Below are 16,756 nucleotides of genomic sequence, written 5' to 3'. Positions count from 1 at the left end.
TTAAAGTGTTAGTGTTGATTATCGTGTATTAATCTAAACTAACACTAAACTACTATTATACTAATAAAGATCAAGGGAAAGGAGACTTTTCTTTACAGTACAACAGTGTTTAAAGTTTACACATAAACGCATAAACAATATTAGTTTACCTCTTCTACAAAAATAAAAGTTGCTGTCGCGCGTGCCAAGCTGTCATTCTCTTGTAGCTATTATATATCGTACTTGACCTTGGAGTAACCTCGCGCAGCAGACTATCCAGCATGTATGTTCCACCTCAAGGACACCAGCTGTGTCGGTAGGCGGGGCGTTACCATGTCTATGCTCGGACGTAGAAAGAATACACGCGTTGACAACACCTGGACTGTACCAAAGCACAGGACACTTCAAAGAAAGCCCAGAATCCGCAGAGGAACGATGGGAGAGATGATGGAAGGGGAGCGAGAGGGCAGGGCAGGTCAGACCATAAAACAACTTTATTTTCTCCAACAATGACCGAGAGTTTGGTTCATGACCGTCAGGCCAGGCCCGGGTCGTAAATCACCATCATACCAGCAGTCTAGGGGGCTGACCTTAGAGCACCATTACGCATCAGGCCATAGCAGGTCATTACCACATCATATAACCCAGTTAGACCTCAGGCCAATTCTAAAAAAAAAAAAAAAAAGGCTTCAAAAACCTGACTTTTTCTGAAAAATCTCATCTCAGTTTCTATGTCAGTGGTTCTCAAACTATTTCATGTCAAGGACCCCCAGAATTATCTGTATTTGGCCGCGGACCCCTATCTGAAAATATGTTGATTCAGCCCCCCCCCCCAGAAGCAAAGATTTGAGTTAAAAATGTGAAAGAATATATATTCAAAGATATGCACCACATTTTCACGATTTTTCTAAAATAGCAGATCTATAAACTCATAGCGAGGCACTCGGTGCCACGCTATGAGCTTGTAGATCTGATATTTTTCAATAGCTTTAAAATACCAAAAGGGGTTGGGGTCCAGAATGGGATAAGAGGCTGCTCGAGCGACTTGAGACGCTTGAAGTCAGCCTTGTGACAGATTATACTTGCAAATTCAGTGTACATTAATATTCGCAGTCGCTTTTCTTCCTGCAGGAGATTATTTTTCTTAAATCCTCTGAGAGTCATTATTCTATTTCCACTTGACAATTGCCCGTGGACAGGAGAGAGGGAGCGCACGCAAACACAGAGGGAGCGCGATGCACTTCAAAGCTTTGAACATTCCCACAACACACACACACACACACACACACACACACACACACACACACACACACACACACACACACACACACACACACACACACACACACACACACACACACACACACACACACACACACACACACACACACACACACACACACACACACACACACACACACACACACACACACACACACACACACACACACACACACACACACACGTGTGTTTTTATTTTGGGCATCATATTCTAGGCAAAATGTCTCTATACCTTTCTGTTCGTCTCATATAGGAATTGTGGTCCAAAAATAAACAAACTGTCTCTGCGATATTGTTGGGGAGGTTTCTCTGTCGTTTTTTACAACATTCAGTCATGCACTCATATTTTGATATTTCTGGCCTTCAGTTGATTCTTCATATCCATAACGAGTCAAACCGCGGGGGTGATTTGTTTATTTTTGGAACATAGTTTTTATTGCTTTGCAATCGATTCAGCTCTGCATCACGATTCGCCCGTGCAGCTATGTGACATCAATGATAATCGATGCCTAAATATAATTATAATGTACATACTATGTAATTATAATATAATTATAATACTATATAATATATTTCTAAATAAAATATGTTGTTCAGTATATCTGACTGCTTTGTATTGACTGGTGAAACATGTTCCATGTTGTGCAGTGATATAGAAACATGTGATGCATGAGCAAATCCAATGGAGTTGCTACCTGGTGAATCATATTCAAGTTGAATTGTGAGGGCAGTGCACCAACGCACAGCTCTACATTTCATAGTTTCATTCATTTATAGCTGCTACGTCTCACTTCAAAGTAAATGATTTTATAATAATACTAAAGCATCACTGCCATGTCTCACGTCATAGTAAATTAATTTATAGCTGCCATGTCTCACTTCATAGTAAATTAATTTATAGCTGCCATGTATCACTTCATAGTAAATTAATTTATAGCTGCCATGTCTCACTTCATAGTAAATTATTTACTTCTTCTTGTCACAGTTGCTGCAGGTAATTTGTAGGAGTGAAGGGACGTTAAGTGTGTGAGTTACTGCATGGTGTACTGTGTACAGTATGTAGTGCATGTGTGTGCGTGTGTATGCATGCATGTCTGCGTGCATGCATGCATGCATGTGTGTGTGTGGCTGTGCATGCATATCTGCGTGCGTGCGTTGGGTGATGACTCACCTGCTCTTGTGCTGGCACAGGGAACAGGCAGGTGACGACAGCTGGAGAGGAGAAGTGTTTCTGAGGTTGACTGAGTGGACACATCTCCTTTAGACTGTAGATGAACACCTCCTGTTCCTATTTCACACACACACACACACACACACACACACACACACACACACACACACACACACACACACACACACACACACACACACACACACACACACACACACACACACACACACACACACACACACACACACACACACACACACACACACACACACACACACACACACACACACACACACACACACACACACACACACACACACACACACACACACACACACACACACAAACATTCAGACTAAAGCATTAAGATTACACTGTTTATCCCGGAACAAAGAAGAAGTCAGCTTTGCTCGAAATTGTCATATTCCCTCGTTGTGCTTTGAAATGTGGCGTTCCACCCAATCCAGCGTGAACTCTCCCCAGTATCCCTGTGTTTAGTCTCATTCCAAAACGCTCTCACGTTGCTAGGCGATGAGCCCAAACCCCACGGACTCATCCAGTCAGGCTGCTGAGGTTTGTTCACAGTACTGTAACTAAGTACATTTACTTATGTACTGTACTTAAAGCTGCTATAAGCACAATAATATGTCAAAAATGTAATGACTTTTTTATTTGTTAATGACATTTTTGACATATTATTAGGTATATATATAGGTATTTGTACTTTACTTGAGTATCAAAAAATCTTCAGTACTTTTACTGCTACTCCACTACATCTCAGATCCAAATATTGTACTTTTACTTCACTACTTTTATTTGACAGCTTTGGATTATTATTACAAAACATGCATTGCCCACTTCAGCTCTATATACATTTCGGCCAATTTACATACATTTTGAAAACTTGAAATGGGACATTTCTGCCTAATGTGAGTACTTTTACTTTTGGTACTTTAACTACATTTTTAACTACTTTTGCTAAAGTACATTTTGAATTCCGTACTATTACTTGTAACACAGTATTTCTATATTGCAGTATTGATACTTTAACTTAAGTAACACAAAAAATGAAATGAAAAATGTATTTCTTCTAAATAATGACAGTTTTATAATCATGACACTTATAGAGCTATGAGCTTGTAGATCTTTTTTTCCAACAGCTAAAGTTTAAAATAATGGTTAAAAGTGTTTAAACGCACAGATGTGTTCCAGGTCTTAGTGGGTATAACATTAAGCTAACAAATGGAAGGAGTCGAGAGAGACAGAAGCTGCAAGATGATAACGTTTCCTAAAATAATTGCGATGTAACTGTGTAAGTGTGGGTGTGTGTAGTGTGGGTGTGTAGTGTGTAGTGTGGGTGTGTGTAGTGTAGGTGTGTGTAAATGTTTAGTGTGTAGTGTGGGAGTGTGTAGTGTGTAGTGTGGGAGTGTGTAGTGTGCAGTGTACAGTGTGCAGTGTGTAGTGTGCAGTGTGTAGTGTGTAGTGTGCAGTGTACAGTGTGCAGTCTGTAGTGTGCAGTGTGTAGTGTGCAGTGTGTAGTGTGCAGTGTGCAGTGTGCAGTGTGTAGTGTGTAGTGTGCAGTGTGTAGTGTGCAGTGTGTAGTGTGCAGTGTGCAGTGTGCAGTGTGTAGTGTGCAATGTGCAGTGTGTAGTGTGCAGTGTGTAGTGTAGAAGCGCCCGTACCTCCGTAGCGGTCCACAGAGTGTTGTCCATCTTCATCTGACAGCTGAGCCTGCTGCCTGGACACTCCATCCTCTTCACCGACATGTGGCCTTTCTCCACGTCGACCACACTGTAGTTCCTATAGGAGACACAACACACTGTAGTTCCTATTGGAGACACAACACACTGTAGTTCCTATAGGAGACACGACACACTGTAGTTCCTATTGGAGACACAACACACTGTAGTTCCTATAGGAGACACAACACACTGTAGTTCCTATAGGAGACATGGCCAAAGCATTTTCGGGGGTCCCCAGCCAAAAACGTTGAGAACCCCTGCTTTATTGTACCCAGATTAAGTTCATGGGACCTTTACATCAATCAGACACATGGGAGCCATCACAGCCCCACACAGTGTGCGTCTGAGTATAATTCTGTAGTCAAGTGAGCATATGATTACATTTTAAATTTGGTGTTTGTGAGGCCACATGTGTTTGACTGTGTGTGTGTGTGTGTGTGTGTGTGTGTGTGTGTGTGTGCCTGTTAACTTTTATTATACTAGCATACAGGTATATAGCGTATATACTGTAAGTGTCCTAAATAGCGTGCGTAAGCCTTCTCACACCTTCATGTATTTCAAAAGAAAAACCCCAGCCAGCCTCCCTCCCACAATGTCTCCGTACAACAGACCCACAGAGGGATCACAGATATCTTTCTCTCTCGGTTAATGAGCAAGAAAGGAAGGAGGTGGAGAGATGCTAAAAGCTCTGGGAAAAGTAAGACCGTTTTCCTACTAAAGAGGTAATTACGCATCCTAAATGTAAGGCCTTTTAACAGCTGTTACAGATGAGACATGGCTCTCGCTCGGCACAGAGAGCCACGTTACGAGCTTTTAGGTCTGCTATTTTTGGAAAATCGTGAAAATGTGGCGCACATCTATGAATATATATTCTTTCAGAGCAAACGTTTTCAACTCCAATCTTTGCTTCCGGGGGGGGGGTCCCTGGAATTTTTATATTTTTAAATATATATGTTTTTGGAGGTCCTTGACATAAAAATGTTTGAGAACGACTGACATGGTTGTTTCAGAAAACTGTCTGGATTTGGAAGGCATTTTATTTGTAGAATCGTCCTCAGGTCTAAATGGGTTAACAGACGGTTCTGGGGGCTGTCCGTATTGTCCTGGGTTTTTATTCTTTCAGTAGGCAAAGGTCGTCGGGATTGGGAGTCGAACCCGCTGTCACGCTGGCTTAGCAGCCAAGGTGCCTGGACCGCTACACTGCTGCTAACGCTACAGCTGTCACTCCATCCTGTAGGTTTACACTCTATAACATTCAACGAATTAGACCCTTCTTCACCCAGGAGTCAGCCCAGCTCCTTATCATCCAGACAACAGTCATGTCGAAACTTGACTACTGTAACTCCCTCCTTACTGGCCTACCGGCATGCGCACTTCAGCCTCTCCAAGTGATCCAAAATGCCGCAGCTCGCTTGGTCTTCAACCAGCCAAAATTCTCACGTGTCGCCCCCCTTCTCCACTTCCTCCATTGGCTCCCAGTCGCTGCCCACAGAATACAAAACTCTGATGCTGGCATTCAAAACAACCAAAGGCATGGCACCCCCATATCTTGCACGTCTGATCGAACCCTACAAACCCTCCCACGCACTCAGATCAGCCAACGCAGGGACAACGCTGCACACGTCCCAAACTCTTCTCAGTCTCCATCTTGGCCCGTAGTACTTGCCCGAGCCCAACGACCTTGCAGGCGAAAGGCTCAACTTAGGTAACTTAGATATCATTTTACAGTATGTAGACGTAGCACTATATAGTATATACGCATAGTTTCATTATATATATATATATGCTGCACTAAACAGAATTTCGTTGTATGTCTCATACAGTGACAATAAAGATCTTATCTTATATATTAAATATATACATTTATATATATATATATATATATTTTTTATATATATATTTTTTATATCACTTTGTATATCACTTAACCACAATCTACACCAATAAAGTAAAAACTCTGCCCAGATTATGGATGCTGGATAAACGTCAAGTATAAAGGTTATTTTCAATCTGTCCTAATAATATGGAAGGAGATATTCTCTCCAGTTCTCCTACAACAACAAAAGAATCACAACTTTTCATCAATTAAAAACTATTCCAACATCTTCCAAAGCCCACCGACCTGCCGTCCTTCTCTCCGTCCCAGAAGACGGCGCTGCCTCCCTGCAGGTGTGAAAGGAACAGCTGGGAGTGTGTGTCGCAGGGCAGCAGGTACTGGAGACACGCAAAGCTGGGCTCCTGCATCTGACGCATGCAGTGCATGGCGAGCGGGCGCTAGATGGACGTGCACGCACACGCACACACACACACACACACACACACACACACACACACACACACACACACACACACACACACACCTAGTCATGTTTGACTGACAAATATTGACATATTTGGCTTTTTCATGTAACATTTATACCGTATAAACTAAAGACACATGTTTGACATGAAAACAGTTTCTCCTCAGTGCAAAGCTTCCCTGAACGGTGTTCCAGTGATAAGGTCTGTTTGTAGGCCAACCCTCCCCTCCACCACTGCAAGATTTACAGTGGAATTTTTGGGCATTGGAATTTCTGGGGGATAAATTAGGACAATAAGCTCTGTAGAAAACAACCGCTTATGATATTAACACGTTTTGTTGTTGTTTTTTTGAAGAAAAAAAAAACGTTTGGAACCACACACAATTATTTATTTAGGCTCCGTGATCATAAATCACATCAGGGCAGATGTGACGAATAACTTAAATAAACAAAGAACGTTAAATGTTCGTCTTTCCAACAAATATACAAAATAGCAGAAATAGTTTGTGACGTGTTATAAGCTTGTAGACCAGCTATTTTCTTGTAGATCTACTATTGTTTTGTAGAAATATTTTCAAAATTGAAATGAAACATTCTTGATGCCAACACTTTTGTAATTTTACTCAAGAACATTTTACTTTTACTTGTAACGGAGTACATCTACATTGTAGTACTGATACTTTTACTTAAGTAAAATCATTTGAGTACTTTTTCCACCACTGACGGTCACTGTCTCCACTGATGGAACCATGGTGGGTTCCTCTGAGGTTCTACTGGCCTTCTCATGCTGAGGTTCCTACACTGACCTTCTCCTGGTTCTACTGACCTTCTCAGGCTTGGTGTCCCAGCAGGCGGTCAGCAGGCTGTGGAGGCAGTGGAACTGGACCTCCTCGGGGCTGCCCAGCGGAGGACGCACGCCCTTGGAGAGCTTCTTGGCGATCTGCAGCTGGTGGTGACCCAGGGCGGGCCTCCTGCCCGACAGGAGCTCGTACAGCACCATGCCGTAGGAGAACATGTCCACCTGGTTGGTTGAGGGAAACGAGGAAAGAAAGGCTGTAAGGGTTGATTTCATCACCTAAAACTATGATGAACACAAACTGTGGGCGGCGGTGGCTCAGGGGTAGAGTGACCGGATGGTAACCCCAAGGTTGCCAGTTCGAACCCAGGCTCCCCCAGAGTTAGTGTATGAATGTGTGTGTGGCTGGGTGAATGTAACGCACAATCTATGTAAAGGTGTGTGAATGTGTGTGTGTGTGTGTGTGTGTGTGTGTGAATGGGTGAATGTAATGCACAATATATGTAAAGGTGTGTGAATGGGTGAATGTAACGCACAATCTATGTAAAGGTGTGTGAATGTGTGTGTGAATGGGTGAATGTAATGCACAATCTATGTAAAGGTGTGTGTGTGTGTGTGTGTGTGTGTGTGTGTGTGTGTGTGTGTGTGTGTGTGTGTGTGTGTGTGTGTGAATGGGTGAATGTAATGCACAATCTATGTAAAGGTGTGTGAATGTGTGTGAATGGGTGAATGTAATGCACAATATATGTAAAGGTGTGTGAATGGGTGAATGTAATGCACAATGTATGTAAAGGTGTGTGCATGTGTGTGTGAATGGGTGAATGTAATGCACAATCTACACCTTGGATAAAGGCTAAATAAAGCACCATTTGTCATTTTAAACCATTAAGCTCTAAAACCAGATTCTACAAATTACTTATAAAATCCTGACAGTTTTCTGAATGTTAGGGAGGAACTAGTGGAGAAGAGATCCAGTAGAACTAAATGTCAGGCAGGGACTAGTGGAGAAGAGATCCAGTAGAACTAAATGTTAGGGAGGGACTAGTGGAGAAGAGATCCAGTAGAACTAAATGTCAGGCAGGGACTAGTGGAGAAGAGATCCAGTAGAACTAAATGTTAGGGAGGGACTATAGTGGAGAAGAGATCCAGTAGAACTAAATGTCAGGCAGGGACTAGTGGAGAAGAGATCCAGTAGAACTAAATGTCAGACAGGGACTAGTGGAGAAGAGATCCAGTAGAACTAAATGTCAGACAGGGACTAGTGGAGAAGAGATCCAGTAGAACTAAATGTCAGGCAGGGACTAGTGGAAAAGAGATCCAGTAGAACTTAATGTCAGGCAGGGACTAGTGGAAAAGAGATCCAGTAGAACTAAATGTCAGGCAGGGACTAGTGGAAATGAGATCCAGTAGAACTAAATGTTAGGGAGGGACTAGTGGAGAAGAGATCCAGTAGAACTAAATGTTAGGGAGGGACTAGTGGAGAAGAGATCCAGTAGAACTAAATGTTAGGGAGGGACTAGTGGAGAAGAGATCCAGTAGAACTAAAAGTCAAGTAATGTTATGTTTGGTTGTGCTCTGAAAAAAGCAGATCTACAAGATCACAACACATTGCAGCGCTATTTCCAACATGCAACCATGAAGTGTAAAATCTGTCATTAACGACGCCATCAAGGAAACGTCAAAATACATCTCCGTATTACTTACTTCTCACACCACAGTTAAGTGCACTCTGTCCGTTCTTCATTTATAACCACATCCTCCTGAAACTCTAATCCCTAAGCCCCCCCACCCCCCCTCTCTCTCTCTCCCTCCCCGTAACTCTCTCGCTCAGCCAGGTCCCTCGCTGCATCACATTACAATACCCAGACCTCATCACAAAGTCTAATCAATGCCAGGGGAGAGAGCTCAGCGGACTCTCAGGGATATATATATACAGAGGTGGTGGTGAGGGGTGAGAGGGCTTATGGAGATTCTCTGTGTGTGCTCCTTTGAAATGCTTCCCCGCAGAGGCAGGGGGGGATGGCAGTAAAGAAAATAAACCTGCCCTCCTCCAGTCGTGGAAAGTAAATAAGTACATTTACTTAAGTACTGTACTTAAGAACAATTTTGAGGTAGTTGTACTTGAGTACTCCACTACATCTCTGATCCAGATATTGTACTTTTACTCCACTATATTTATTTGACAGCTTTAGTTACTAGCTACGACTTACAATACATACATTAAAGACTTCAGTCCTATATACATTTCAGCCATTTGAAATTAGCCAAGCCGGTGCGACGCATTGTACTCAGGAAGTGGGGTAGGGAGCGCTCCACTGTGTTCATTGTAGTGTGTGTGTGTGTGTGTGTGTAAACCACTTAGTTTACCCCCCTTTGTTCTCCAATTTCATTCCTTGTACATGCCTTGTACTGTAATAATACTGTAATGTACAATTACCACAATAAGCCTAACGATTCTTCATGTTTCGGGTCAGAGTATCAGGATTTTCCAAGTACCGAGTACGAGTACATGAATAAATGAATACATGAGTACATGAGTACATGAGTACATCAGTACATGAGGGTACCAGTATTGGTATGGGAGCAACCCTAATAATTTTCTTCACCATTAGTCACACAAGAACATGGATCTATGTGCACGCACGCACCTTTTCCTCTTCGCCCGTTAAAGTGTCCGGGTCCATGTGGTACTAATCAGACAGTAGAGCAACATGCTGCCTGCTGAGAGGAAGTAGCCAGTCATAACAGTCAGCCCAGCGGACCATAAATCCTCCGGAACGACAAGCTAAACAAACAGCGAAGGCCAAGGTCGCTCGTCAGACCCTCTCACTCTGCTGCAACACCTTTACGTTGAAACTAAAGGCCAAGGTCGCCCGTCAGACCCTCTCACGCTGCTGCACTATCCTGACTCCACCAGATTGAGGCAGTATTGAGTTCACAGGTTCCCTCCTCCTACCTTGATCTGGTCTCTCTCAAGCAGAAATCTGAGATCTCCATAATAATTTCGAGTTGAAGTCCCGTTAGGTTGCGTTTACATTGACGCTGTGGCAGCGCTTCAATATGTCATCAGTCTCGCATTGATCTAGAGGACCATAAATATGGAAGAGGCCATAACGCTTACTCTCACAGCATACACACAACCCCTCACGGAGCTGGCATACATATATGTATACATTATCGTCCATTTCTGACACAAAATGTGAACGCTTGAGTGTGATTAAATTCAACACGGCGACTCAGGATAGGATCAGGTTGGCATGCTTGTTAGAAGATAAAGAAGTGATGTTTAAACCAGCGACATGATGACACGACACATAATAGGACATCGACTCCACCGAGATTACTGTCATAACAAACAGGCTTTCCTCTGCAGCGGTCACCGCTCTGTATGCTGTGTGTTATGGTTTGGTATGAGTAGTGTAGGTACCAGCGCCCAGCTTTAGCCTTAAATGACCTAAATCTGAAAGTGTAACAAATGGAACCAAATGGAGCCATGAGTTCCATTTGTTACACTCTCAGATTTATGGGGGTCCTTGAACATAAGTTCAGTGGCCTTTACTTGTGGTTATAAATGGGACCCAGTGCCTCCCTGCTTGGCACTCAGCATCAAGGGTTGGATTGGGGGTAAGTCCCTGCGACATACTAGCATCATGTCCAGGGGGTGTACTTGTACATCAAGCTGCCTCACGCTACAGAAACAGGAGATAGGCTCCTGCCCAATGGGCCTCATGGCTCGGCAAGGCTACTTACTTTGAACATAAGTGTCCCATAGTATGTGCCATACATAGTGTCGTCATACACATTCTGAAGAAAACCTGGAGACTTGACATCCGGTAATTGGGTCTTACATTATAAGTAGAAATATAAGAAATATATAAACTTTGTCATGGACAAGGCCAAATATTGCCATGGACACATTTCAGTGTGTACGTTCACACTGATGACCCCTGACTACTAGGTAGAGATATCTACCAGGGTGAACACAGTGATGACCCCTGACTACTAGTAGAGATATCTACTACGGTGAACACAGTGAAGACCCCTGACTACTAGGTAGATATATCTACCAGGGTGAACACAGTGAAGACCCCCGACTACTAGGTAGAGATATCTACTACGGTGAACAGTGATGACCCCTGAATACTAGTAGAGATATCTACCAGGGTGAACACAGTGAAGACCCCTGACTACTAGGTAGAGATATCTACCAGGGTGAACACAGTGAAGACCCCTGACTACTAGGTAGAGATATCTACCAGGGTGAACACAGTGAAGACCCCTGACTACTAGGTAGAGATATCTACTACGGTGAACACAGTGATGACCCCTGACTAGTAATAGAGATATCTACCAGGGTGAACACAGTGAAGACCCCTGACTACTAGGTAGAGATATCTACTACGGTGAACACAGTGATGACCCCTGACTACTAGTAGAGATATCTACCAGGGTGAACACAGTGAAGACCCCTGGCTACTAGGTAGAGATATCTACCAGGGTGAACACAGTGAAGACCCCTGGCTACTAGGTAGAGATATCTACTACGGTGAACACAGTGATGACCCCTGACTACTAGTAGAGATATCTACCAGGGTGAACACAGTGAAGACCCCTGACTACTAGTAGAGATATCTACCAGGGTGAACACAGTGAAGACCCCTGACTACTAGGTAGAGATATCTACCAGGTTGAACACAGTGATGACCCCTGACTACTAGGTAGAGATATCTATAGCCTACGGCGGCACACGCAGTATATGTAGCAATCGCCCTTTTCACAGCGAGGGAAATGATTAATTAAGGAATAAATCCACAAGATCGTAGGGTTGTTCTCTGAATTATTTATGTAGAGATGCTCAAATAAAGTAATTGACTAAATCAGTACACTTCACAAGTGACGTCTCTCCCCGTCTCTTTCCCTACTAAATAAAATAAACAGGCAAACAAACTTAAACCAACAACCAATAATTATTTTTCCAAGCCCCCCCCAAAGTAAAGCAAAGAATAAAGTCTGCGTCCGTCAGTCTGCGTCCTCTTCTTCAAACGAGGCGCGCACATGTGAGAGTCTATAACTGTTTATTCCGGCGCAATGAAAGGTTCCTCCGCTCAAAAAACGGTCCAACGGAAACGTCCAGGTACGCCTTAGTATTTATAATCCTCAAAGAACAGCTTTGGAATGGTCTCACCGGTAGCAGCAGCTCTGTTATAGCCTCCAAACACCGGCAGGTAACCCTCCATTACAACGCCGATCCCTGACGGCAGCAGCATGCGTGATGCTCTATCCGACAGGCCCGACATCCATAATTATTATGGATGCAGATATGCGCCTTTAACCCATTTTGACCTGAGATCAGATTCTAAAAATGTCTTCTACATCCTGACAGTTTTCGGAGAAAGCTGTTTCTATGTGGTTCTTCGATTTTTCAAAAATACCAGACCTACAAGCTTGTAGCGCGCCACTCGGTGGCACGCTATGAGTTTGTAGATCTGATATTTTTCAATAGCTAAAGCATAGCATAATGCTAACACCAAAAGGGGTTCCCCCCCTAAATGGGTTCATAGCGGTTCAATCATAAAACACTCTCTGGCGCTTGGAGCTGCTCTTCTACTCCGCGCAGGCCTACACTCTGGCCTACACTTTGTTTCGAGATTCAACCAGTCACTGACACCTGTCAATCACCCCTGTACCACACCCGTTACCTTTCACACAGAACAATAATATTCTCACAAACAGTTTCTACATTTCTCTTTTTCAAAAGAAATAACAAAAACATAAAGCAGAACGACATTAATGTGCTTTTGTCACAATAATATGCTGTGTCACTTCTGCAGTGCATCACTCTGCCACTGACGCGTTGGAGGTGCAGTTATCTAATCCCTGCAGTGCATCACTACAGTCCTGTTATCCCTGCAGTGCATCACTACAGTCCTGTTATCCCTGCACTGCATCACTACAGTCCTGTTATCCCTGCACTGCATGCGAGCACAAAGCCCCAGGCATTGTCAACAATAATGCAACTAAAGCTATAATTCCTATACAGTTATTTAGGGGTGTGCTGAAATATCGATATCGACACATCATCCCGCGATAAATAAGCGATATCGATTATTAAAATATCGATATATATATATATATATATATATATATATAATTATTGTTTATTATTTTGAAATGTTCATAATGAAGTGATGAACAACATGTTTAGAAAAGGAGGAAATGACAGCTAAAATTAGGCAAATCCCACTCACATTCCTCAGTTGGTGGTGTTTGTGAGGTATTGTGATGATACCAGTGATAATGGTCAGTTGGTGGTGTTTGTGAGGTATTGTGATGATACCAGTGATAATGGTCAGTTGGTGGTGTTTGTGAGGTATTATGATGACACCAGTGATAATGGTCAGTTGGTGGTGTTTGTGAGGTATTATGATGACACCAGTGATAATGGTCAGTTGGTGGTGTTTGTGAGGTATTGTGATGATACCAGTGATAATGGTCAGTTGGTGGTGTTTGTAAGGTATTGTGATGATACCAGTGATAATGGTCAGTTGGTGGTGTTTGTGAGGTATTGTGATGATACCAGTGATAATGGTCAGTTGGTGGTGTTTGTGAGGCATTATGATGACACCAGTGATAATGGTCAGTTGGTGGTGTTTGTGAGGCATTATGATGACACCAGTGATAATGGTCAGTTGGTGGTGTTTGTGAGGCATTATGATGACACCAGTGATAATGGTCAGTTGGTGGTGTTTGTGAGGCATTACGATGACACCAGTGATAATGGTCAGTTGGTGGTGTTTGTGAGGCATTATGATGACACCAGTGATAATGGTCAGTTGGTGGTGTTTGTGAGGCATTATGATGACACCAGTGATAATGGTCAGTTGGTGGTGTTTGTGAGGCATTATGATGACACCAGTGATAATGGTCAGTTGGTGGTGTTTGTGAGGCATTATGATGACACCAGTGATAATGGTCAGTTGGTGGTGTTTGTGAGGTATTATGATGAGGGTATGAGGCAAAGGGAGAGTATTCATTTAGTGTTTGAGTGGTGCAACCACTATAGACAGCTATGTGTGATTGTGTGTGTCCCTCCTTGTGCCCGAGCACAGAAATAGCGTTTTTCAGTTCAAAGTATTTTGTAGCTGCAGATATCGTGAAATATCGTTGATAAAATGTCATACAATATATCGATATATCGCAATATATCGAATATTGTGATATCGTTATCGAGGGCCTAATATCGCGATATATATCGTATCGTGAGGTACCCATATCATCCCACCCCTACAGTTATTGTGGTAAAAGCATGCGAGTTCCGACGATACAAATGAACAAGAAAAATCATAGGAAGGTGGAATCAGCTGAGAGATAAACTAAACACACGAGAGAGGACCAATTACTTCCATTAAATCTATACAGACACATCACGGCTTAAAAATACTACATTTTTAGACTTTTAGATGCGAAGACATGCCGCAGGTCATTATTTAGTGTGCATGAGCGCTAGGTTAGGTAATTCTTTAGTGTGCCTGAGCGCTAGGCTAGGTCATTCTTTAGTGTGCCTGAGCGCTAGGCTAGGTCATTCTTTAGTGTGCCTGAGCGCTAGGCTAGGTCATTCTTTAGTGTGCCTGAGCGCTAGGCTAGGTCATTCTTTAGTGTGCCTGAGCGCTAGGCTAGGTCATTCTTTAGTGTGCCTGAGCACTAGGCTAGTTGCAGACAGAAAGTACCTTCTCGTCGTAGACGATGCCTGGCCGGATCTCGGGAGCCTGGTAGCCCGGTGTGCCCTCGACCCCCAGCGCCCCCTCGTGAAAGGACTGGCGAGAGATGCCGTAGTCGGACATCTTGATGTTGACCGGATCGTCCACCTGAAAAGAACCCACAAACACGGGATCAGTGAGCAGAACCTCAGTGTCAATTATCTAGTCACTAGATAATCCTGGGCGCTACACTCCCTCTGCTAACCTGGGGAGAGCAACCATGCTTCCTTCACTGCATGAGGAGTCCATGCCGCTTCGTATCACCTGACAGGGCGGGAGTTTCCCCGGTTGGACGTAGTGCGTGGAAGGAACGTTATTCCAACCAGTTCCTTTCCCCTCCATCAGACGCCCCGGCTGACCAGGGGGAGGCAGTATAGAGACCAGTATTACTGCATGTTTTTTGTGAGGGTACCTACCCTAGGGGACACGGGAGAACATGTGAGGGTACCTACTCTAGGGGACACACATGGAGAACATGTGAGGGTACCTACCTAAGGGGAGACGGGGAGAACATGTGAGGGTACCTACCCTAGGGGACACAGGGAGAACATGTGAGAGTACCTACCCTAGGGGACACGGGGAGAACATGTGAGGGTACCTACCCTAGGGGACACGGGGAGAACATGTGAGGGTACCTCCCTAGGGGACACTGGGAGAACATGCAAACTCCACACACAAAGGCCTTTCGTTTTTCTTTAGTTTTCGTCAGTGAAAAAAGGTAGTCGACGTACATTTTCCATCATAGTGGTAAAGTCGTACACACCTCCATCGACCACACCAGGATGTTGTCAGACTTCAGGTCACAGAAGATGATGCTCTTCCTGTGCAGGTAGGCCAGGCCAGCCGCGATCTGATAGGCTGCCTTGAAGGTGAGCATGTGACCCAGAGGCATGTAGCCAGAGCCTATCAGTGGGAAGAACACAGAGCATGTGACCAAAAGCCTATCAGTGGGAAGAACAGAGAGCATGTGACCCAGAGCCTATCAGTGGGAAGTCCAGAAGTCCTGTTAATGCTACACCAAAGCATGACATTTTATTGACCTATAGCTAAGCCCCTCCCCAAACTGCTATGGTCCAATCAGAGCTAAGCATAATATGGGTTAGACAAACCTCTCCACCAATAGTTTTCCTATTTAAAACATAAATCTTCATAAGACCACCACGCTCTGACTATATTAATTATGTTTTGTATTTTGTTTCTGTCCGGAAGAAACCACCTAACTCCATGATTTATTTTCATCAATTCACCATCTTTAGAGATTGTAATCCATTTAAGACCGAGGCTGATTCTAAAAACGCCTTCTAAAGCCTGACCTAAGTTTTCTCAGATGAAAATTCAAACAATTATTCAAAGAAAGTGTTGCTACTGTATACTATACACTGTACAATAGCAACAATAACCCCCAAAAAGGTTCCCTTCCAGAAGGGATAAAACACCAAAAGGGGTTCCCCTCCTGAATAAAACAATGCAATTAAAATACAAGACATAAAACAATCAATGCAAATAAACAAACATAATGCCAATATAGGATCATCTTAAAATAAAATAGATACATTAATAAATACAAAACAGAAACAGGAGCAGCTACAGTAGATGTAAGATCTTATAAGCGTTCAAATAATACATTGATCTACTGTAAGTGACATTAAGGGCAGGTTGTTCCAGTCTGACGGTGCTTTGAACTTAAAAGCACGGCTCTCTATATTTCTGTGTTGACTAACGTCAAATGG

At 43.3% G+C, this 16,756-nt stretch overlaps 1 protein-coding gene across 1 annotated transcript in view; it reads right to left on the bottom strand.

The window, feature by feature from the left end:
- The window catches only part of lrrk1 (leucine-rich repeat kinase 1), a 99,681-nt gene that overhangs the window by 14,406 nt on the left and 68,519 nt on the right, over positions 1-16,756 (bottom strand). Inside the window, exons 29-34 of the mRNA XM_080772463.1 lie at positions 15,790-15,929; positions 14,997-15,134; positions 7,300-7,494; positions 6,296-6,447; positions 4,114-4,231; positions 2,432-2,548 (exon numbers count right to left, since the gene is read on the bottom strand). Of these exons, the coding sequence (XP_080628589.1) occupies positions 2,432-2,548; positions 4,114-4,231; positions 6,296-6,447; positions 7,300-7,494; positions 14,997-15,134; positions 15,790-15,929 (860 nt within the window). The remainder of the gene's footprint in view (positions 1-2,431; positions 2,549-4,113; positions 4,232-6,295; positions 6,448-7,299; positions 7,495-14,996; positions 15,135-15,789; positions 15,930-16,756) is intronic.

Source organism: Protomyctophum bolini (genome assembly GCF_963924005.1).
Source record: "Protomyctophum bolini genome assembly, chromosome: 1".
Classification (NCBI taxonomy): Eukaryota; Metazoa; Chordata; class Actinopteri; order Myctophiformes; family Myctophidae; genus Protomyctophum; species Protomyctophum bolini.
This window is presented reverse-complemented; position numbering and strand designations above follow the sequence as displayed.